The sequence below is a fragment of the Mustela lutreola genome, chromosome 6, assembly GCF_030435805.1.
Source record: "Mustela lutreola isolate mMusLut2 chromosome 6, mMusLut2.pri, whole genome shotgun sequence".
Classification (NCBI taxonomy): Eukaryota; Metazoa; Chordata; class Mammalia; order Carnivora; family Mustelidae; genus Mustela; species Mustela lutreola.
In genome coordinates this window covers 11668580-11693229 of record NC_081295.1, presented here as the reverse complement: position 1 = coordinate 11693229, position 24650 = coordinate 11668580, and the positions used below count along the sequence as shown (strand labels likewise).

General features: G+C 39.4%; 1 protein-coding gene and 1 long non-coding RNA gene across 3 annotated transcripts in view; both read right to left on the bottom strand.

Annotated features, from left to right (window-relative positions):
• NOX3 (NADPH oxidase 3) overlaps positions 1-9995 on the bottom strand; it is a 61706-nt gene extending 51711 nt beyond the window's left edge. Inside the window, exons 1-4 of the mRNA XM_059179262.1 lie at positions 9951-9995; positions 6046-6141; positions 5829-5939; positions 4705-4789 (exon numbers count right to left, since the gene is read on the bottom strand). Of these exons, the coding sequence (XP_059035245.1) occupies positions 4705-4789; positions 5829-5939; positions 6046-6141; positions 9951-9995 (337 nt within the window). The remainder of the gene's footprint in view (positions 1-4704; positions 4790-5828; positions 5940-6045; positions 6142-9950) is intronic.
• Positions 9996-13418: 3423 nt separating this feature from the next.
• Positions 13419-24650, bottom strand: part of LOC131833432 (uncharacterized) — a 28708-nt gene continuing 17476 nt past the window's right edge. The window contains exons 2-4 of one of the 2 annotated variants that reach the window (XR_009354461.1): positions 24467-24561; positions 21108-21266; positions 13419-19386 (exon numbers count right to left, since the gene is read on the bottom strand). This is a non-coding gene — a long non-coding RNA (uncharacterized LOC131833432). The remainder of the gene's footprint in view (positions 19387-21107; positions 21267-24466; positions 24562-24650) is intronic. The other variant, XR_009354462.1, reaches the window with a different exon arrangement.

Genomic DNA, 24650 nt, shown 5'->3' with positions numbered 1-24650 from the left:
AAAATATAGCCGGAAAGACACTGAGAAGGACACCTCTCAGTGACTTCTTTACTTTCAGTCCAAATTCTTATCCTTCTTATCTGTAAAATGGGTGGACTGAACGAAACAAGATGATATCTTGGTTCCTTTCCAGCAGTCAGGCTCCTGTGTCTCCTTCAAAATTAACTGGGGACATGTATCATCCAAAGGAGTCTATAGTCTAATGGAAAAGTGATGCAAATACGGAACACATGTTTCAATGTTTTCAAAAGCAACACTGGCTTAAGCAGACTTTTAATTTTATAGCGAATCCCATGTCATCAGTTATGCCGGTGGGCTCTTCCCCGTGCCCCTGAGGACTTTCTGCACAGCCCGTAGAAAAGCCCGAGATACACATTTCCAGAATCCACCCAAATGCTAAGGCTAAAAGTTGCTATAACTGGGTCTTTTCACAATCCTATTTTCTCACCAAAGTACTTTTACAGTTAAAAGAGAGCAGCAGTCTTGGACAAACCACAAATGCACATTTAATTGGTGTGTGAACTTCTGAGTTCAAATAAGGAGCTTTTATTGAAGAGTGAACAAAAAAAATCATAAAGGCTACAATTAGAGCCAGTTGCCCTGAGAAAGTTTCTTTTCCTTCTTTCTTTCCTTCTTTTTATTTTTCAGGAGATCAAAGGAAGCGTAATTGAGGGAGAATCTTGGAAGGGCGGTCAGTTCTTGCTATCTTTCTGCCTGCCTGTCAGTGATAACAGTCATTTTGGAGTTAGTCACCTCCTAATTAAGCAGCCGTCAGAAATAAGGACCCAGGGACAAATCCTGGTTGTGCATCTACAGCCAGAGCCTGGCCCCCCAACTTTTAAGTCTGGAGTCTGATTTCCGCAGGAATGCACATGGACTCTGGCACCCTAGACTACTGCACGCCACTCATTTGTAAATCAAGTTCAGTTATGCTGGACAGGACAGGGAAGACAGCCTCCTTGGAGGTCCCAGTGCTTCTTGCAGAACTGGATTAGTAACAATTCTTTAGCGATCTGGTCCTGAAGAATTTGGGCCTCTATCCTGGGGTCTCCAAGTCTTTCTATTCAGTACCTTTCCTCTGAGTGCACTCCTATCAACCTGTCTCTTATGTTTATTAAGCTTTGTAAACTAAGTTTTGCAGCACATCCGGAGCTGCCTGTGGGTAGTTGTTACCCCCCCAAGCGCCCCTCCCCCAGCGGAGCCGTTGTAAGCCTTTTGGGTCACTATTCACAGCTCCCTTTGAAGAACGATCTTGCTTACAGAACTGCTATTCAGTTGGAAGATCTTTAAGGTCCATTCTGCACCACAGAGTCCAGAAGGATCCACATTTATAAGAACGAAGGGGCTGTGCAGTTGGAATTTTTATACCACTGGGGTTATAGGTCCCTGAAAATGATTTATTAGCGGTTGAAGGATGCTCCAGCGGCTCTTATCATAGGCAGGCAAGTGGGAAGGCAGGAAGCCAGGAGAAGAGTTTCTGTCACTGCATTTTCGGTGATGCCCTTGATTATAGATACCATTGTTTGTCTCGCTCCTCCTCCCCAGCCTACTTCCACCAGGCTCTAATTACATCCTTTAATGATTTGACCAATTAAAGCCTGCAGTTCAACTTCTAGAGGAACGGATGAGAAATTAGGGGCTGGCACGCAAACTTCGATGTGGATGCTCTTCTTCCAAGGTTACACACCTCTATTAAGCCAGTCGGCTATTTGAAAAGCGGCATAATGGGCGATGCTAATAAAATAAGCACGGGGACATTTTCAGCGGCTCCCAAGTGAATACACCAGAAGGACGAAATGTGAAAAGCAAAGGGATATCTATGAAACCAGGGCATAGCATTTTTTTTTCCTTCTAAAAGCGCAGTTGCCAGCCGCATTTCTTAGTTAGTGTGAAATGTAATAATTGCTATGTCAGGGCTTGGAGAAGCAGAGAGCTCTCTCCCCACCCTCCTGCCTCTGCTGGGAATGGAAACAGCCCTGCACTGCTGGTTGCCATGGTGGTGGGGGACGAGTGCTTTGCTCTCAGAAGCAGTCTGACCCTGCGGGCGTGTGGGGGGGCTGTTTAGAGCCCAGGGATGTTTGGGATCCCTGCAAAGCAGTGGAGATTCAAGCAGGAGAGACTCCCCCAGTGGTATTTGATTCTCTCCAGGGATTTGTGAGAGAAGGAGGGAGAAAGAGCATGCTGCTTCCTCTTGTTGCCACAGAATGTGAATTTATCTTGGACGACCAGCGACCAGCATCATTTTGAATCTCTTCATCTCTTTCCTGCCTACATCCTGTTTCCTCCCCTGCCCCCGCCCTCCCCCAAGCTGCTGCCAGGTCCCTAAACAACTTCTGCACGGTCTTGGACCTTTCCTGCAAATTCCCCCAATCCTTTTTGCCAGCTGGCTGACTCCTGCTCATCCTCAGGTTTGACCAAATTTGTTGAGGATTTATGTGACAGGGGCTGGGAGAGCCAAGCCAGGTAAGGCCCATCTCAGCCCCTGAGGAGATCAGAGTCCGGAGAAATTTTACTCTGTAGTAGGAGGCATGACAGGGGCAGGCAGGTGAGGTGGGCTGGGAGCTCAGCCCTGGAGGGTCGGGGAAGACAGGCCAGGCAGGGAGTCCCAGATATGGCAACACCTTATCTACTGAGGAAGGAAAGGAAGAGCATTTAACACGAAGGGGGTAAAAGGAGCAAAGGCACAGACTACTCAGGGACCCAGTGGCTGGGCATTGCCAGGGGAAGAAGCAAGGGGGTATGGAGAGTGGAGGAGGGAGCAGGGCTCACCGAACGGAGCCCGCTGGCCATGCTAGACTTGGAGGTGATTCTCTTTGCAATAGTGGCGAGCGGATGGCCTCATAGTCTCTGGTTCCCAAGAGACATCCTGACAACTAGTCTGCACATCTAGAGATGGATAGATTGTATTCTTGTTCTTTTAATTTAATAGAAGAAAAGGCTTTAAAAAACACTTATCTGAGATCACAGGACCAATCAGTAGCAGGGGAATAAAATAATTTGGTTGCCCGGTTCTAGTTAACTGCTGTTCCTGCTAAATTATTAGTGCCTACGCTACTTGTGGGTTATAGCTTCTCTTAGGGTATATTGCACATGGGGGACATTCAGTACACATCACTGATGCATTTATCCTATTGATATATGATTACGCAGAAAGAAATATACATACCCAAGGGTGTAAGAACAAAATTATTGCAGAACATATTTTTATTTATTTATTTATTTATTTATTTATTTGCTTTTTTGGGTAATGTGTTTCGATGCTGTGAGTTTTTTTGGTTCCTTCCCTCTTTCTCTTAGAGTTTAGTTCTGCCTTAAGCCTATTGCATAGTCATAATATCCTTCCTGCCATTTTACTGTTTTTTATCTGCTCTTTTAATACAGGAATTCAAGATTCTTAAAATTTTAAAGGAAACCTAGAGAATCCTTGAATTCCTTTTCTGAAGAGCCTTCCAGGGAGCGGTCTGGACCTCGCCTTGACAACACCCACAAGAGGGAACTCTGTATTCTCAGGGACACTCATTCCAGTTTTAAGGTCTGGATGATTCCATATCTGAGCTGAAATCTGCTTCCCTGAGTCTTCATTCCCTCATGCGTTCAACTGATACATCAAAGGTTTTTGGCACCTCTGTTGATGGTAGCCCAAGTAGCCTTGGACATTAAGATGCATTAGCTTGTTCTCTGCCCCTCCATCCCTCCATCCCTTGGCTGTTTTTTTCTGGGACATGATGTCTCTTTACCCCTTATTTCTTAACAAACTACAAAGACCATTTGCAAGCATTTCCTGGGTTGGTTTAATCTGGCATTGAGGACAATCGATGGGGAAATCTCCCCACATGTCTCACTGCACACCCAAAGTTGTGTTAATTGGCACTCGGGCACTGTCTGTCATGTCTTGTTGCTTAATTAAATCCACATTTGTTTTGAGTGTTCTTCTTACTCTGCTGTTTTTTATGCATGAGAGGATAAAAACAAATGATGAAAACGTTTTATAGTTAAATTAGTTTGGGGGAAACAGTCCTGAACCATAAGTCCTCATTGTGCAGATAGCCTTTCATTTCCGTGTATTTGTTGTCCAACAAAACCACAAATGAGTTGGTTATTGCTTGGTTTCTTTTCTTCCTCAGCAGAGTTTAACCTTGGCCCTGGATGCTAATTTTTATTGTATTTTTCTTGAATTCTCTTCTCTTCTTATTCAAGAAATAACAATAACACTATATATGCTCTAAAGCCTTGTATCTTTTCAAGGTCCTTTATTATCCACCAGCTCAATACTATCCGGAACCCTCTTCACCTGCTCTTCCTTTTCTTTTTTCTTTTACTGCCTATGATACCATTTTCCTACGTCTGTGAATGAGATTTTGACTATAGGTCAGTTTTATTTCCAATGTTAATTATATCGAGTAGCACAGTATTCATTTTGCAAATAGGTATTTATTGTTGTCTTCTCAACAAGCTTAATTATTCACAAATGGCAATGGAGTTTCATTAACTTTTCCCTGACAAACTGAAGGCTTTGTAGGGAAGATAGCATGAGTTTAAACTAGAAATTTAAAAATCCATTTATATAAAGTTTATGTGGTCAAATGGAAGGCAAAGATTTATTTAAGGGTGAGCTTTTGGCAGAGGAGGAACTAAAGCAAAACGTAGAGAAGTTAAACATCAGGTTTTATAAAATGCACTGGGCAATGAGTAAGAAGCTCTTACCTCCATTAACAGCTATCCCATAGGCGACCAGTTTGTGGAATTTGAGATTTTTATCTAATTGCCTCCTCCATGGGCCTCTGCAGCACTGGAGTGACAGAAAATAAAAGTCTTGTTTGGAGAAGAATCAGGGATGACAGCATCCTGAGAGCTAAGAGAGCAGGACTCAGGCACTCCCTCTGTCTACATTCCTGAAGGTCGGGCAATGGGGCTCAGAAGTTAGTGGCCAGTACTTAGTCCCAATGGTAAAACCAAATGGTTATTACTGGCTTTGCTGACATTTTAACTCAGTAAAAGTGAATGAGATAGTATAGTTCCCTGACTCCAAGTCCAAATTCTAGAATAAACCTGCTAATCTCCATGCTCCAACTAGTTTTAGGAAATGAAGATGGAAACTGTCATTCTCATGGATGTGGTTTAAGTAGTCTGTAAACTATTCCTTATTACACAAAAAACAGCACTATATTCATCGACCTCTAAATATTCATAAAATTATAATGATGATTATATAATAAATTATCTCATCTAGTTAGGGTTATTGTTCGGCAGGAAACACAGTACCCAACACACTGAAGTCAATATAATAGGAAATGTCCTATTATGTCTAGTAGGGGTTAAAGTCTACATACTGAAATCTGTGCACTGTGCTTGTGCTTCCCTGGGCAGAGAGCTCAGAAAGATGCATCTTTAGTGACATTTGGCTCATGTGCTTATTTTTCTCCTTTCAATTAGAAATGGTAACAGTTGAAACTATTATAATACTTCCATCTTTGTGAGTCGGGTCAATTCTATTGCCCATCTTTTTCCAGAGGAGCAAATACATCAGGGAAAGGCTGAGCAATGACTCCAATGTGCCCATCTTTTTCCAGAGGAGCAAATACATCAGGGAAAGGCTGAGGAATGACTCCAATGTCATGCAGAGAGGGAAAGGCAAGATCAGAAGTCGCACCAGATGTACTGATTCCTGATTTTCAGTTTTAGCCACCATGTTCTCTCTTACAAAGAAACCAACTTTAATTCAAACAGGATTATTAGGAATTTCACAGTAAAATACATCTTTATCTTCCATGGTGCTTATATTAGGACATGAAAACAGTGGAAATTATTTCAAATATTTTAGTACTTACAGTACTTGTCCCTCTCATGAATGAGATGAGGTTTCGACTGATCGGTAACAGAATCAGCATGCAGTTAAAATTCAGACACACTGCAGATGCTCGTGCCCAAGCCAACGTTGACTGTCCATATGTAAAGACACAGGAGAGAGATGCAGTGAGAGTAAGGAAGCTGGGGAAAATAGAACATTTTCCAAAATGGTAATGTGTAGTCACCAACTCTACTTACACCCAGAATAACACGCGTGTAAAGGAAAGATTCTTCCTCTTCATACCAATAGAATGTGTCAATAAACAGATATAAATTCACTCCCAGCCATGAGAGCTAGTGTTGAATGAAAAGAGACCAATCAATACTATCTTCAATCTTTTCTTCTGTTCAAAATCACTTGGGGTTCTTCTTTTAAAGTGAAATGAAGAGCTTCTCAGTGTTAATCAGACTTACTCTACACTTATTTCTCATAGATCAGTTTTTAGCAGTGATTACAATGTTAATAAATTGTTAGCTTTATAAAAAAGATTTTAAACACACACGGTATACTTTAAGGAATTTAATGAAAAGTACAAAACCTTCCTAATCAACATCACTCTAGTGTTTTAAATCAATGATGGCAAAAGGAGGAAATCTTTAAAAACAACTCAGAACGTACTCTAGAAAATTTCCAATTTCATAGTCTAATTCAAAGACTTCATTTGATTTAGAGAAACATTCATACATTATGCAAAAACAAACTACTTGACTTTAAAAATAATTAAAAATGAACTCAGTCGAAAAACAACTTTACATGATTCTGTAAGGATAAATTAAATATATCTACTGAATGTTTTCTAACAAGTTTTAGTCTTTTACCAAAGTAATACTTCAAGCTATTTAGCATTCCCCTACAAATTATCTTAAAAGTCAAAGACTGTCTAATATATATATTTAAACATGAATAACAAAAGCGATACTTACTACTAATATGATGGAGAGACTCTCATTCAAAATCCAGCACCCCATTCTGACAGCTTTGCTCTGTTGCTGTCAGCAAATTATTTCTTTCATTCACCTGAGCCTGGCTGCTGTATCCTTAGTAAGGGCTTCCCTGCTAAATTATTTTGTCTTTTTGTCTTAGGAAGCACCTACTGGGAGCAGCTCTCGAGGAATTTCTAATTAAGGACTTCTTGCCAAAGGCACATCACCAGGCTGACATGTCTTATGACCTGGGTGAATACAAGGCAAGTCTCTGTCTAATGATTCTCTTCTTCAAAGATTTCATAAGAAAAGAAAGCTCGTTTTATTAAATTATCCTCATGTACTTTATACCCCATTCATTTTCTCCATTATTGCAGTCAAGATGATAATAAGTCTTTATGTAAATTTGAGACATAACCTCACTGACGGAGGTCGGGTATAGCAAAATACTTCACTTGAACTTTTTCTACTTTATTTCCTCCACCTTTTTACTCCCCGCCCCTTTTAAAAAATTCCTTTATAGAAGATACAGAATGATGGTAAATAAGCATGAATTAAACAGTTTTTTAGAAGATGGTGAAGAAAAGAGAAAAAGATCTTTGAGTATGACTCTAGAGATTGAAGTAGATGATATTTGTGGGATTGATGGAAGGAATGTTATCTTCCCCCCATTCGAACTTGGTGAACCCATGAGATAGATGAGATCATCATAGCGAATCCAGAAAAAAGAAAAGAAAAGAAAAGAAAAAAGAGCTGTGCAGCCATTTTATGCTTTTGTGTTCCTTACAAGGACTATGACTATTTTGGTAGACAAAGTTGTTCCAGTTGAAGCAATTTGCTTGTTACTCCATTTAAAAATTTCAGATAATTAAGATGAAAAGAAGAGGAGAGTTGCACCATTTAAACAATTGTCTAAGCTTCTGTGTCTTTATGTGGTGAATCCAGTTAGTGGTCCTACAAGAATTTTTAAAAAAAATTTTTAAAGTTGGGGCGCTTGGGTGGCTCAGTGGGTTGAGCCTCTGCCTTCGGCTCAAGTCATGATCTCAGGGTCCTGGGATCGAGTCCCGCATCGGGCTCTCTGCTCAGTGGGGAGCCTGCTTCCTCCTCTCTCTCTCTCTGCCTGCTTGTGATCTCTGTCGGTCAAATAAATAAATAAAATCTTTTAAAAAATTTTTTAAAGTTGATAGGAACAGTGATTTGATATTCAATGACCTATATAATGATAGTAATGATAATAATAATAATAATCGTATTAATCCTAAATTTTAAATAAGTAATCCAGGCACTAGGTTAAGAACTTTTTGATATTGTCCAATTAAGTCATGCATTAACTCCATGGGGTATGTATTAAAAGCTCCATTACACACATGTAGAGAGAGGCCCAGTGAGGTAACTTGCAGTAGGAGCTATTGGGACTTGAGTTTGGTTCTCTCTGAATTGAGCATCTTTATTGTTAACTGCTACCTTACACTGTGTTTTTTAATTAAATACTTATATATGGATTTGTGCATCAAACCTACTTAAGTACAGATATTAATCTCATTCCTATAAATTGGACATATTTAAGCTATAGGAATTCCTCTAATTTAATTTGTTAAATACAGATAAACAAGTTATTATGTATGATTAACTTTCTTGCCCACTGTAACATAATGATAATGAATTATAGAAAATGGAAATGACCCATATGATCTAGTAATCCTATTGCTGTATATTTACTCAAAGAAAATAAAAACACTAATTTGGAAGGACATATGCACCCCTATGTTTACTGCAACATTATTTAAAATAGGCAAGATATAGAAGCAATGTAAGTGTCTGTCTGTGGAAGCAAGGATAAAGAAGATATAGTACAGACCCCCCCAGACACATACTCGCACACAATGGAGTATTAGTCAGTCATAAAAAAGAACGATATCTTGCCCTTTGTGACAAATGGATGGGGTTAGAAAGTATTGCGCTGAGTGAAATAGGCCAAAGAAAGACAAATACCGTATAATTTCATGTATATGTGAAATCTAAAAAACAAAACAAACCAACAAACAAAAACAGACTCCTAAATACACAGAACAAACTAGTGGTTGGAGGGGTGCTGTGGATAGGGGATGAGTGAAACAGATAAAGGAGATTAAGGGATACAAACTTCCAGTTATAGAATAAAGAAATCATGGGAATGAAAAGTAAGGCATAGGGAAGAGGGTCAATAATATCCTAGTAACTTTGTATGGTGACAAATAGTAACTATACTTACCATGGTGAGCATTGTATGCTGTTGTTAAATTACTAAGTTGTGCACCTGAGACCAATGTAACATGGTCTGCTAACTGTCCTTCAATAAGGACATGTTTTTTATCTTCTCTGTAAAAAGATGCTTTTGGAATCTTGGGGTCCTCAGATGCAGGGAAGGGATTGTCCTTCGGTTGGCTAATTCCTAGTGAGAGCAAACGCTTTACACAGGGACTCATCTCTGATGTGCAAACAACCCATCCAGAGGGCATGCACCCCAATTACCTCCTTTACCAAACTCTCTCTTGCATACCAACCTGATGTTGTCTCTGCCCTAGGTCACCCCAGGACCAGGGACTGTAACCAGGGACCACCCCTCCAGTTCAGAGCCTACTGAAATTCTTCCAAATGACCCAATCCTAAGCTTGTTCAGCTTGCTCATGCTGCATTGCCCATGTCTTCCTGAAAAAACGGTCCAATAGCTGCTCTGGCCCACGCTCTCTTCCTAACCTACCCTGCTTCTTCCCCTTGTGGCCCTGCCTGGTATGACTTGGGAACTAGAAGTGCTAAACTCTTCTTTCAAGGCAGATGTCTGCCTTGATTGATTGAAACAAATACTGGATTGAAACAAACTTGCTTATGATACTTGATTATAACCAATCCCAGGTACATTTAAAACACCTGTATTCCTAAACATCTTGATCTTTGGAGTCACAGATGAAGGATTTTGAAGAACGGATGCATTTTCTACGTGTCATCCGGCTCTGACCCTTTACACCTTTTAAGTGTGTTTCTCCATTTTTCTGCTAGGGCTAATGATAATATCTACCGCATAGAGCTAATCCTGTTGCTTCTTCACCTTCAATTCCCCTAACTGACACTTAGAAACACACTCACAAACACACTCACACTTTTGGGAGATGATGCCTGTCCGGGAGAAGTCTTAGATTTACCTGCAACAATCTAGCAAATTTGCTTCTCTTTAGAAACAAAGACATCATTCGTAAGGAATTTTCCCTTCTAGAAGTATATAAAAGTACAGGTACTTTGGCAGCATTAACCTGAGGTTAGAGTGCACTTAGTGAGATATTTTCAGTAGCCTGTTTAATAGCGAGCAATATAAAGATGTAAAGTCTTCATGTTCATTTCTTTAAGCCAATAATCTTCCATGATGAAATGATTTGTTATTTCTGAAGTGTTTAGGATTTACATATCTTAGAGGCCTTATTCAGTTGGGTTATAAAAATTAATTCAGAGAGAATACATCTAGAATGTTATACTATCTTGTCTATTTTAGATTCAATAAGTGTGAGGAAGGCTGGAACCTTCCAGCTTTCTGTACTCTGCCCACAGCGTTACAAATGAGACGTGTGTTTTGCTGAATAATAATGTGTAGTCACATTTTTGGTTAATTGCTGAGGATGTTGCTAGTGCCCCAGTAAAAATAAAGTGTAAAGGTTTAGGTTTAAAAACACACTGTTGGTGGGAATGCAAGTTGGTGCAGCCTCTTTGGAGAACAGTGTGGAGATTCCTTAAGAAATTAAAAATAGAGCTTCCCTATGACCCTGCAATTGCACTCTTGGGTATTTACCCCAAAGATACAGATGTCGTGAAAAGAAGGGCCATCTGTACCCCAATGTTTATAGCAGCAATGGCCACGGTCGCCAAACTGTGGAAAGAACCGAGGTGCCCTTCAACGGACGAATGGATAAGGAAGATGTGGTCCATATACACTATGGAGTATTATGCCTCCATCAGAAAGGATGAATACCCAACTTTTGTAGCAACATGGACAGGACTGGAAGAGATTATGCTGAGTGAAATAAGTCAAGTAGAGAGAGTCAATTATTATATGGTTTCACTTATTTGTGGAGCATAACAAATAGCATGGAGGACATGGGGAGTTAGAGAGGAGAAGGGAGTTGGGGGAAAATGGAAGGGGAGGTGAACCATGAGAGACTATGGACTCTGAAAAACAATCTGAGGGGTTTGAAGTGACGGGGGGTGGGAGGCTGGGGTACCAGGTGGTGGGTATTAGAGAGGGCACTGATTGCATGGAGCACTGGGTGTGGTGAAAAAATAATGAATACTGTTACGCTGAAAATAAATAAATTTAATTAAAAAAAAACAAAAAAACAAACAAAAAACCCCACATCTTTCCCTACTCCATTCTTATTTGTCAAGTGCCATGTGTTTTATTCCTCATTTGAATATGTAAAGACACGTTGTGTTCAAGCGTAGCTATTATTCATTTCTAGCCCACAAAAATGGTTCACAGTTGTATTATAAGAGTTTAACTCACGACTTTACTTCAGTGTTTTTCTTCATTTTATTTTTTTAGAACTTGCAATGATATTTAGTTTACTCATATAAAAATATGTGAACTTCAAATTATATTCAAATTCATTCAGAGCTCAACACTTTTGTGCAACTGATGTATATATCTTTTCATCTCAACTTTTCTATTTTCACATTTAAGAATAATCTGATGATACCACTAGTTGGTTTACAATATTGGAATCAGATTTCATAAGACTCAAGCTATCTTATACCACACACCTAAGTCCAATTCCATTCAGCCTCTGGGATCCTTCCTGGAAGCTCTCAGTTTGGATAAGTAAGATGTTGTGTTTGTTCTCATTATTCTTAATTTACCTGGGCCAAGTTTGGGGATACCGATCATGCCCCAAAAGTCTGCCTCAGTTTTTACTTCAATGAAGGAATCTGTACAAATTACAATTTAAGTCAAGACTATTGGAATCACTTTCCCAGAATCAAGGCCAAGTTAATAAGGTTGCTTATAAAGAGATCGGGAATGATACAAAATCTAAAATTATATAAACGCTCAGAACTAGTTTAACCTCGTTGTTTTCATTGCTAATAAGTTGTGCCCATTTCATTTCTTGGAATCTTCTCAGAACAAACAAAGTAGAGTTTGCATTGTTCATTTCCAAGGCAGATACAGCCTCTCTAATTAAATGAGTACACTCATCGGCTTTTCCAGTTCACCCACAAAAGATGATGTGTTTTTTTTTTTCTCTTGTGAAGATCACCAACAACAAACTATTCTTAATGGAAAAGTAGGAGAGGAACAAAGCAAATATGTTTACAAATGCAAGTTAATTGCTTGTATGTACGGACACAAACTTTACATTGCCCAAGCTATGTTCCAGGGCTGGATTTGCTCTATTATATTTTTATTCCTTCTTAGTTTCTTAAACAGTTGACCCAACAAAAAGAACACTTTGATCTTCCAGCGTAAGACTGATCATCTAGTAACTTTTGCTGTTGCATCCTAAAATCTAAGCTCCCTGTAGATATAGCAGAGCACTGATAGTGTAAAAATAGCATTGCCAAATTTTCCTCTTCTAAGTGCTAAACATGTTTTTGCCTTTTCCTTCAAGCAAGGTAAGCATGTAAGTATTAGAGTGAAAAAGATGAACAAAATAAAGAATAAAAGACAAACACCATCCTCTCAAACCCTTTCATGGTTGTTTCGAGGAACATTTGTGGTGATAATTATGTAATTATAGAGACAGATTCCATCTGAGACAAATTCCATTTATTAAAGGAAAAGCAGAATCAAAGAAAAATGAAAGTTCATACATTAACATATATCTAATTTTAAAATAAAGTTTAATTAAGAGTATCACCAATACCCTACCTTTTACTGCAGTAAACATACTATATTTTTATTTTGGGAAACACTGATGCTCTCTTAACACCACTTTAAAATGCCCTGTGGGACACCTGGGTGACTCAGTCAGTTGCGTGTGTGTCTTTGGCTTAGGTCATGATCTTGGGGTCCTGGGATCAAGTCCCTCATAGGGCTCCTTGCTCAGTGTGGAGCTTGCTTCTCCCTCTTCCTGTTGCTGTCTTTCTCTCCTTCTCTTTCTCTCTATCTCTGACAAATAAAATTAATTAAAAAATAATAAAATGCTTTATATCACAAATTTAGTCAACCTTATCCAATTCAGGCTTTTCCCCCTACTGATGGCATAATTCTTTCTTTATGCAACGTTCATAATTTCAGATGAATAGTTACTGAGGCCACTGCACGTATCACACAATGTTGGATACAGTGGGCAAAAGAGGTCTGGATTCCTTTATTGAGCTGCTTCTGCCGTAGGGGGAAGACAGCAGGTGCACATGCAACAATGGAAGAACCATTGAAAGTGGGTGCATCTGGGACTGGAAGAGACTGCACACCTGGGGACCATGAAAGCCCAAAGAAATCTAGGTGAGGATTTATCCCAGAGAGAACACTCTCTAGAGGCAGATCAAAGTCAAAAGTATATGGTGTGAAGAAGAGAAGGAAGAAAATAAGTTTAAGTTTCTGTGTCAGCCAAAAGGTCAGTCTAATAAGCTCCCCAAATCTCAAACAGCAAACAAAAACTACTCCTGCCCCTAGTTCTCTTCTTGTGGTCACTTCTGGTCTGGTCTGCTAAGCCCAGAAGGCGTCCGTGCTTTGCTTGATTCCTGTTCTCCTGACTACGTCTTCCTCACTGCTCACATGCATTTATGACACCTTTCTTCTTTATATTTATCAAGTTGCCTGAAACCCCTCTCAGAGCCATTTGGAGAGCTCCTTCTCCCAGGGCACGGATGCTGTATCGCCTTTGGATTGTGGTTCAAAAGAGAGCAGAGGGAATGACTCATTTCTCACCCCAAACTAAGAGACACAGTTCAAAGTCTCTAGTTCTGCCGGTTTAAGTGTTCTGTTTTAGGAATCGAGTGAAAGCCAGAATTCTCATGCTTTTTACACATGTGTCCAGCATACACCGGCACAGAGTAGATGTTACATAAACACGGAGTCACATTCATGTCTCTATTTCTTAACATGGAAGCGACTTCTGTACAAACCCCTCTACGGTTTCAGTCCCAGGATTTTCAAGCAGTCAGGGTTTTTCCTTAGAGTTGAAAAGCAAGAAGGAAGTTTTCCAGTCCCGACCATGAATCATTTAACTTCGGAGTTCACGAAAATTTAAAAGTTTAAGAAGGCTAGTCTAGAAATTCGTTCTTTGCATATTCAAGCTGTTCATCTCTCAAAAGTCAAAGTGGATGCCAGAATTCCATAGATTTCATTTTTCAAGATGAACATTCATCTTTGAACATATTTCAAGGCAGATGGTTTACAGTTCATGTATTTGTTGCCGTTTTTCTGCCACAACAACTAAATATTGAAGCCACATATTTGTGATGAGTAGAGCACTTCCAAACCATGGCCCCGCTGCTCTCCCGCGTCGCATGCTTGCCGATCCGCTGTGCACAGCGGGGCAGGTTCTGAGGAGTCACACGATGAATTACATCCATTTGATTTAATAGACAGGGAAGGGGGGGAAGTCACATAAAACAAACTTCCTATAAATAAATATTTCTTGTAACAGCCATGAATTTTCTGGTAGCAAATAAGAAAGCAAATGAACATCTATTGAAATATTCTGTTTCCTTGATCCATTTAGATAAGCTGGAAAGTTTACTTTCAAGCCTTCTAGTCCCTGAGAAGGTGGTTGGCCCAAATGTGGACATGTTTGATCCAAGTTCAGAGAAGAGTGGGAAGATCAAATAAAGGTTCGGCGACTTCAAAAAATAAAACCAGCAGATGTGAAAATGAAGCAGGAGGAGGTCTTGCACGTTTTCGTTGAAGGACGCTGACGACATGCAAAAGGTTCAGTGGTGCCTCTGAGCTGGGACCGAATGTCATCTCATTTGTCATCTCATGTGCCATTTCTTATCATTCTGCTTGACTGTCAATTATTGCATGATTGCAACTTCGAAGACTCATTTTGTTAATAAAGAACCATTAGGAAGCTAAGCTAGAAACAGAAATTTTATAAAAGGAAAAAAAAAAAAAAAGGAGGTGTGTTTGCTTGGTACCATGACAAGATTTCTCTGGGTATTCAATAAGCACCAAACAAGAAACTGACAAAATGGGAGAAACCTGTTTACCATCAGTATCGTCACCATCATCCAACATACTGGACACGTACACACTAAAAGACTGAGTGATATATATTTTTAAAATTTTATTTATTATCTGAGAGAGCGAGAAAAAGCTTACAAGCAGGAGGAGAGCAGGCAGAGGGGGAAACAGACTCCCTGCTGAGCAAGGACCTCCTGTGCCCCCGGTGTGGGACACAATCCCAAAACCCTGGGATCATGACCTGAGCCAAAGACAGATGCTTAAATGACTGAGTCACTCAGGGATTCCAAGTGATATATTATTAAAAAGATTTATTTATTTACGAGAGAAAGAGAGAGAGAGAGAGAGAGAGAGAGAGAGCATGAATGAGTGGGAGGAAGCAGAGGGAGAGAATCCTCAAGCAGACTTCCTTCTAAGTGCAGAGCCGAAGCAGGGGCTCGATCTCATGACCCAGGAGATCACAACCTGAGTTGAAACCAAGAGTTCGACACTCAACAGACAGAGCCACCCAGGTGCCTCTGCTGAGTGACATTTTTTAGAGATGGTTTGCAGAGTCTCATATTTTGAATCAAAATTGCCTAGAATCATGATACTTATTCTTAAGAATAATTTAGAGCAATATTTTCATTTTACAAAGAAGAAAACTCTTGTCTGTACAGGGAGGTTAGGGACTAGTCTAACTGCATCTGGCTGCTTAGTAGAGAAACAGGTCTAGAGCCCAAGATGTTCCTGACCACTGGCTATTTCCTTACATCCCGACTACATCTCTTGTTTTCATACCTTTGCAGTTTATAGGAGAGAGCTAAAGGGGTTAGTGAAAACATGTCCTAAAAGCTCACTTCAGAAGGCCAGATCCTAGAGGATGGGGCCTGGAAGAGCAAACAAGGGAGGGTTTCATCACTCTCCAGAAGCCTAAGGTATGGATATTTCCAGAGGGCCTCCCACGTCCCAGGCATTTCATACACGGTGATGCATAATCCCCACAGACCTCTGCAGAAGGTATGATAAGATGCATTTTATAGATGAGGAGGCTGTGGAGAGGCAGAGTCTCGGGAACTATTCTAAGATCTCCTAGTTAGCACTCATCCTGGCTGAGCTCAACTACAAGCCCACTGTGCCCGCTCCTCCATCCCATGGTCTGTCTGACCATTGTTTTGAAGACAGACACACGGAGTCATTTCCCGGAGCAACAATGACAACTTCCCCTGCATGCATGAACGCTTCTGCTCTGATGGGTGTCCAGAGCTAGAAGGCATTTTATGATGGATGGCGGGGCTGATTAACTTGAACCAAGAAAGAAAAAAATGTGATTCAGGAAAACTGGAGCCATTAAGCTGTTGTTTCTGCCACAGGTAAAGAGAGGATCAGTCATGTGCTTGCTCTGCCCTGGATTTTATGTCGAATTTTAAAGTTGATACTTAAAATGTAGATTTTCCCGGGGCGCCTGGGTGGCTCAGTGGATTAAGCCGCTGCCTTCAGCTCAGGTCATGATCTCAGGGTCCTGGGATCGAGTCCCGCGTCGGGCTCTCTGCTCAGCAGGAAGCCTGCTTCTCTCTCTCTCTGCCTGCCTCTCTGTCTGCTGTGATCTCTCTCTATCAAATAAATAAAATCTTTAAAAAAAAATGTAGATTTTCCCAATGGAAGACTACAATTTAAGAAGACAATTGTCCTGAAGGAATGCCCTGTAGATAACTCACAATAAAATGTATTTTCCTAATGGCAATATTTTACTGATACCTTGGCCCATGAAGAGAAAATAATTGTACAAAATCCACCTTAGAGGGCTTTATGGGAGATGGCTCTTCAAGAACAGTGACCTCCTGTAAGTAAGTTGAAAATCTGTATATCCACCTCTTGTTTTTGATGCTCGTTCGACTCCTATATCCCTCTCCATCCCCCCTCCCAGCCAGTGGAGGTGTTAGCTGAAGGTGGGGCTGCTGGTTCTAAGAGCTCCAGTCTCCAACTCTAACTCATCTATTTTTCAGTTCAAAGTCCCTTCCAGCAGGTGAGGCTAATGGAACCCAAATCATGGCTGCACATCATTTGACTGAGCGACACCAGTTGTGAATAAACCCATCCGTCCTTTGCATTTTATCTTTTTTTCACATAACTTCAATTTTCCCTCCTTATCTCCTTCTGTGTTAGTGCTACGAACTCCTTGAAGATACCTCACCCCAATTTCCCTAGACAGAGCTAGCTTAGCTTCTACTACTCCACTTATAATTAATATTTCCCTCACTCCAAAGGCTTTTCTTGGTATGATATTATTATCATAAGAAAGAGGCTGTGTTGTCAAGGTGATGAAGGTGATAAAATGTGCAATTTGGCTTTTCTTAGAACCGGTTGGTGAAACTCCCAACTTTGTTCAGATGATTTTGTCAGATGACTGCAAAATACCCCCCGAGATTCTTAACACCTTCTCTATTTTCTGCCTCTCCCCACTTGGGTATGTAGGTCTTATCTACATATATATTCCCCCCCTAAGTTTGGTAACTTAATAATTTTTCAAACCAACCTTGATTTTACTTCCCTGGGCTAGATCTCCTCACTGGTCGCCATGGCCCGACGCCCATCCATCATGTCTCATGCACTCATGGCTCAACATGACACAAAGGAAAACCCGAGGACGGAAAAGGGAAGAGACTGGATGTGCCGTGAAATTGGAGGAAAATCTCGAGGGAGAATGAGTTTTGTGGGGAGCTAAATCTCCACTGTTCCTGATTATTTTTAGACCACACAGGGTTTGAAGATGAGCAACAAGAAGTAGAGCTTGAAACGGCTGCAGAAAGGAAAACCACGGCCATTTGGAGAGCAGCATCAGGCTGTCTTTCATCCTTGTCAACTCTCTTCAGTATACACCTCCCTTTGTTCCTCACTTGACAAACATTATGGAAGGCTGTGTCTCAGGGGTGCTGGGCCCTGGGGTGCCCTGATGAATAAACACAGGCTGATTTCCAGATGCTACCATGTAGCAAGCCAGCCATCATTTGGTGTCCCTTGGCTCTGCCTCTGCATCTCAGTGTGTCCTCTCCTGTGTTTCCCTCTCCCTGTATGCTTGCTTATACTTCCCTCAAACTTCTGCAGCGGCCCACGGACTGAAATGTCCATCTAGAGTCATTTTGCCTTCATCCCGTCTCTGCAACCATAGTGCTTACCTTTCTAAAACCCAGAATGGATCATGTTCTAACTGTGCATCTGTGTCCGTGATGACTCCATTGAAAGCCTGGCCCCAAAACCCCAGTCCACATGGGGTTTCTTTTATTATTCGGCACATCCCATGAGCCAGCCACATGTGAACACATGAGAAGGCTAGTATTTTGCTCGTGCTTTCTGGAACATTCTTCCTTCTCTTTTCTGCCTTGAATGCGTCAGTGTTCCCAAAGAGACAGAACAAGCGGGACACATACATTTATTTAAGGAACTATCTCATGGGATCATGACCTGGGGGCTAACAAGTTTAAAATTTGTTGAGTAACCTGGCAAATCAGGCAAGAGTTGGTGTTAAATCTTAAGTCCAAGTTACAGAGGGCAGCAGGGTTTCTCCCTTCCTTTCTTCCTCTCAATATTTTATTTACTTATTTGAGAGCGAGACAGCGAGTGAGAAAGTGACTGAGCATCACTCTAGGGGAAGGGGCAGAGGGAGAGAAAGCAGACTCCTTGCTGAGAAGGGAGCCCGATGCGGAGCTCAATCCCAGGACCCTGGGATCACGACCTGAGCTGAAGGCAGACGCTTAACATACTGAGCCACCCAGGTGCCCCTGTAGTAAGGTTTCTACTACTGGAAACATTGCAGTTTTGAGGAGAATTCCTTCTCCTGTGAAGCTCCTCAGTCTTTGCTCTTAATGCCTTCAGCTGATTGAATGAGGCCTAACTGCATGATGGAGAGTAATCTGCTTTACTCCAGGTTTCCTGGTTTAAATACTAAATACATTTAAAAAATGCCTTCACAGCAACATCTAGACTGGAGCTGGGTGCCATAGCTTGGTTAAGTTGGCACATGAAATCAACTGTCACATGCTTCATAACCTTAGCCCCCTTCAGTCATTAGTTCCAATCTGGCCTCCTCTGGCAGGTTTCTTCTCTTGGAAAGGTTTCCAGCCAAGTGTGGTGAGTACTGAAAGGAGGAGTTGTAGATCAAGGTACAGTACTGCCGGTAGGCAGCAGCCATCTGCTCAGTGTGGGGATGAGGAGGAGGAGTTCCTTAAGGAGTTGGTCCTGCGTTATGAGCCTTGAGCAACAAATTGGAATTCAACCAGGCAGAAAGAGAAGCAAGAGTTTTCGGGGGTTGGCGGGTGGTAGGGCAGCAGGTGTAAGGCAGAGTCACAAAACCACATGGATGCGAGGGAATTGCATGTACACACAGGTGAAGGTGAGGGCCAGTGACCGGTAAAAGTGGGGACAGGATGGGACTGCTGTATCTGAAGATGACTGACACCCGGGCGAAGGATGGAGTACACAGCCTGAGCCTGGAAACCAGAAGGCAAAGGAGGAGCCCATTGCAATAGCCCAGGAGAAGATACTTGAGAGTTTAACTAAGGAGGGAAACCCTTAACGCATTGCCAAGCCCTCTGTGAACACTCACTGAAGAAATACAGGAATTAATGGTCATTTACAAATTCTAGGACATATGAAATATAAAACCAGAGGAGGCAGAAATGTTCTCCTATGGACTAAATATATAAAAAATGTCCTGTTTCTTTTAGAAACTAGATCTATCAACTAATATTCTGCTTTCAATTTCAAGTGAAAAATGTAACTGTATACACAACTAGTTAAACTAATAAAGCTTATTATGACAAAATAATTTCTTTTCACTTTGTGGACAGCACCACATTTTATATTAAGCTGCTAATACTCATAACTATATGATTTAAAAATCAGCCAAGCTTGAAAAATTATTGTCTCCGACATTCCCCATGATCAAAGCAACCCCAATTATAATATTATATTAACCAAGCTAAAAAATAGTATTACAATTTCTAACCTTTCTGAACTGTAATTAGGCATCTAACTATGTATCCAAATTTATTTGATATATTTGCATAGTTAATTAATTATGATTTATTTAAAAGTATTCCATTTGTAAAACTTTGCTCTCCTTAGCCCACAAATCAAATTGCCCAGGGATAAATTTAATTTTTAAATATCTTTTTAAAATTGTGTTAAGATATGTTTAAGACACAGCAGAAGAATGTGCTGGAATATATGACTCTTTCTCCCTTAAAAAATAAAAAATTTTAAGAAGAGATGGGGCTAAGTTAGAGGAACCCAATAACGAAAATGGAAATGATGCATTTGAGGAGCTGTGAAGTCTCCTTCAGAACAAAAATTGACTGAATAATGAACTGGAAAAGAGAGTACCCCTAAAAGTCACTTGGAGCACACCCAGAGAAGAAGCTTTCAAACTTTCAGGATCTATTAGGCTATCTTCAGTGCATCCACAACTCTGTTCAAGTTACATGATCTGGAATGCCACGGAGCATCCCACTGAGCTCCTGTGCACTTCAGTGTCATGCTCAAGGTCAAACTATTAGGACATAGATTAAATGTTTGAAAACCTTTTGAAATAAATACCAGAGATTAAACTGGCTGGACATCTGTGTGAACTCAACTGTCCAGGTAAAAAAAATCAGTCAATTATTCAGATGTTTACAATATCAAAATATCTGGATGAAGAAATCTTCCAAATGTCACTGGATTTTATAGACCATGTGAACCTATCTGTTTGATTTTAACATCTGACATTTCTGGTCAAGGCTGTGACCTTAATAGATGTTGGGGATTCCGTCATTTCTTATAATGAATGCCGGGTAAACGATTTTTATTCTATGTGCTGCTGTAACAAGCAATAGGCCAAATTATTTAAATATTAAGGAACAGGGGTGCCTGGGTGGCTCAGTGGGTTAAAGCCTCTGCCTTCGGCTCAGGTCATGATCCCAGAGTCCTGGGATCGAGCCCCACACAGGGCTCTCTGCTCAGTGGGGAGCCTGCTTCCTCCTCTCTCTCTCTGCCTGCCTCTGCCTACTTGGGATCTGTCTGTCAAATAAATAAATAAATAAATCTTTAAATATTAAGGAACAGACAGCTACGTTTGTGACAAAAACACAAAACTCCAGGTAACCAAATAAAGAGGGTGTGAAAAGTGATAGTGGTAAAAGCAGTAGGGATTTCCAGGATGAAAACTCACCTTTGGACCTACAGGTTAAAGAAGATGTCCCAGGCCTATCTGAGAGATGATATCAGCATTCCTGTTCATTGGAAATAGCTGTGAAATCACTCCCTAATCCATCAATAGGAACTGAAAAATCTTTGCTCTTAAGCCAGAAAGACAAGCATTCATACTGTGCTGTGGAAGGAAACAGAATCATCTTGAGTGTAGGAACCTTAAATTTCTACTGAAAAATAATGAAGCTTGGAGCCACAAATCAATGTAAAAATAGTTCATAACCAGGGAAAGTCTTAGGGTCTTGGCAGAAGCCTTGGAAAATGTCCCATGGAAGATTGGACTCAACTATTGGGTTTCTCTTAAGACCTATAGAAACTTAGTATGTACAAAGTTAGGTTCAATGCAAGACAGTCCAGAGACAATAAATGGAATAATTACTATCTAAATTATTAGCAATGAAAGAACAATAGCTACACAAAGAAGATTTACTCCAAATTATTTTTAAAAGGTAATTAGACTACATTTTGAGGTATATACCATAAGGACAAAGCGAACTGAAATATATACTTAACTAATATTTTTAGTTAATAATATTATCAATTATAATTTTTTTTTTTTTTTTTTTTTTTTTTTTTTTTTTTTTTTATACTTTTTTTATTTTTTATAAACATATATTTTTATCCCCAGGGGTACAGGTCTGTGAATCACCAGGTTTACACACTTCACAGCACTCACCAAAGCACATACCCTCCCCAATGTCCATAATCCCAACCCCTTCTCCCAAACCCCCTCCCCTCGGCAACCCTCAGTTTGTTTTGTGAGATTAAGAGTCACTTATGGTTTGTCTCCCTCCCAATCATGATTATAATTTTATAATTATATATGATATGTATAATGATATTAGTATTAATATGAGACTGTTGTGTGTATTAAAGGATAAAGAAAATGAATGTTTATATTGACACCATTGAAAACAAAGGCTTTCCATGTTAGAGAAAGAATGACACAGCTGTGAGACTGATGAGGCTAAAAAGAAACTCTATAATTATAGGTTTGAACTAGAGGTATTAGTATAAAGTCATAATACATATTTATCTAAAAGATTATCTTCAAATTTGTTAATAAAAAAGGCTAGGGGGAGAAGAAACAGAACAATGAAATGGCAAGGGACAATGATCATCTCTTGGCTCAGAGCGTGGTTTCTAGATACCATTTCCAATAAGAGATACCACAAATCCACGGAGAATTGTTGAGTCCAGTAAAGTGTTGATTCCTGTTGAACAGGAAATTTATGAGATCCTGGAATTTCTTGTCCTACACAAAGGAAGGGAGCTGTCTATCAGACTCCCAGTAACATGAGTTACATGTTGAGCCAAACTGAAAAAGTTCCCAGTGGCCAGAGACAATTTGAGGACCAATTAAAAATGACAATGTATCAAATATGTTTAAATGCATGACTTCATAAGGATACTAAAAAAAGAAGCAATTTTCTATCACCTTTGGAAACTGTTGGAATCCAGTTAGTTTATTAGAAAACCGATAGAGAGGAAAAAAATAAAACAGGCTTACATTTTAATCCTATATTTCTGTTTGAACTCTGCTTAGGGTAACCAAATAATTTATGAAAAAAAAATTCTCTTTTTCAGAGTATTGAAAGCTTTTGATTCCAATGGGAATAAAATGATTTTAAAATTACAATTTTGTACCCTTTCCCTAACTCTAATTCCAGCTGGAGTGGATTTAGGCAATTTTTACCACTAGCTGGTAACATTAAAAAAAAAAAAAAAAAAAAAAAGAGAAATTCAACCACACATTATGAATCTCTTTATGGTACATAACATTATGAAGTATTTACCAAATAAAATATTAAACTTTTATTTGATTAGATTTCTATATATAACCACAAAGTTTCAGGAATTATGGAGAATAAAGGTAGGACTATTTAAAGTAATACCTAGATGTGTTTAGCAAATTCGATTAAAAGATACTCTATAGGACAATCTACTTGGTTTCTTCAAACAACAGTGCAAAAGTTGGAGGAAATCTGTACATCAAAAGAGACTTAAGATCCATTAAACAGTTGCAGTATATGGACCTTAATAAGCATCTGACTGGAAAATAAAATTATGAGAAATTATGAGACACTAAGGGATATTGAACACTGTGTGGATTAGGTGATACCAAATATATTTTAATCTTCAGGTAGGGCAGCACTACTGCTGTTATGTTTTTAAAAGAGTCCTTATCTTTAGAGAGATATATTGAAATATGTATTGATGTAATGATGTAATATCTGAGTTTTGTTTCAAAATAACTGAGAGGTTAGGGTAACAAATGAAAAATGATTGGCCAAGAGTTGTTTATGATGATGATGATGATGATGTTTAAATATCTTATTTATTTATTTGAGAGAGAGCACAAGCAGGAAGAGTGGCAGGCAGAAGGAGAGGGAGAAGCAGACTCCCCCTTGAGCAGGAAGCCCAACACAGGAGTTCGATCCCAGGACTCTGGGATTATGACCTGAGCCGAAGGCCGATGCTTAAGTGATTCAGCCACCCAGGCGCCCCAAGTTTGTTATTTTTGAGTCTGGGACAGGGACATGGGGGATTCATAGTATTATCCTCCCTGATATGTAACACAACAAAGAGTTCTAGACAAAGAAATAACAAAAGGGTGATGACTATTAATAGATGAAATGATAAAAAGCAAGTATAACAAAATAACAAAGATAAAACTGAAGCAATGAGCCCCCCAAAATAGAGATTTTTAAAAAAATAGATGAGATATTTGGTTTTCAAGAAACATAAATTAGTGTATGTAATGTACTCCACGAAAAATAAAATACCTGAGTAGAACAGTAATGAGCAAAGAAATGAATTGTCAAAATCCTATCTTGTCTTTTCCCAAAGCAGTGATAAGACAATAGGTCCAAGAATTTTTAGAAGAAAGTTTTATGGAACATTTAAAAGAGATCTCTATCTTAATAAAAACAGTTATATGATAATATAGGCTTGATAAACTAGAGGAAATTATAAGAAAATTATAACCAAGCTTTGTTTTGAAACATGATGTAAAATCATAAGTAAAATATTAGCAGGTTGAATATAAGGGCATACAAAAAATCTTGTTAAAACCAACTAGTGTTTTATTTGAGAAATTCAAGGTTTTTTTTTTTTTTTAAAGATTAGGCAATCTCTAAATATTATTCATTATATTGCCAAATTAGGATCAAAATCCATATAGTCATCTCAGTGGTTGAGAAAAATCATTCTATGAACTTCAATATTCTTCTTCAATGAAACCTTGTATTAAGCTAGGAATGGAAGTTTTTAAGCTAAAGAAGGGTATCTAACCAAAAGTTATATAAACCTCATACATACTGATAAAATTTAAAGAGCATTTCCATTAATATACTTTATAAGGCAAAGATGTTCATTATAATCATTTATAATCATGCCAACTTGTTCTCATGAACCTAAAAGGTAAGACAAGAAATAGAACTACTATTTATAGAACTGTGAAGAAAAAGCAGACCGCAAAGGATCATCTACAGACATAATCTGA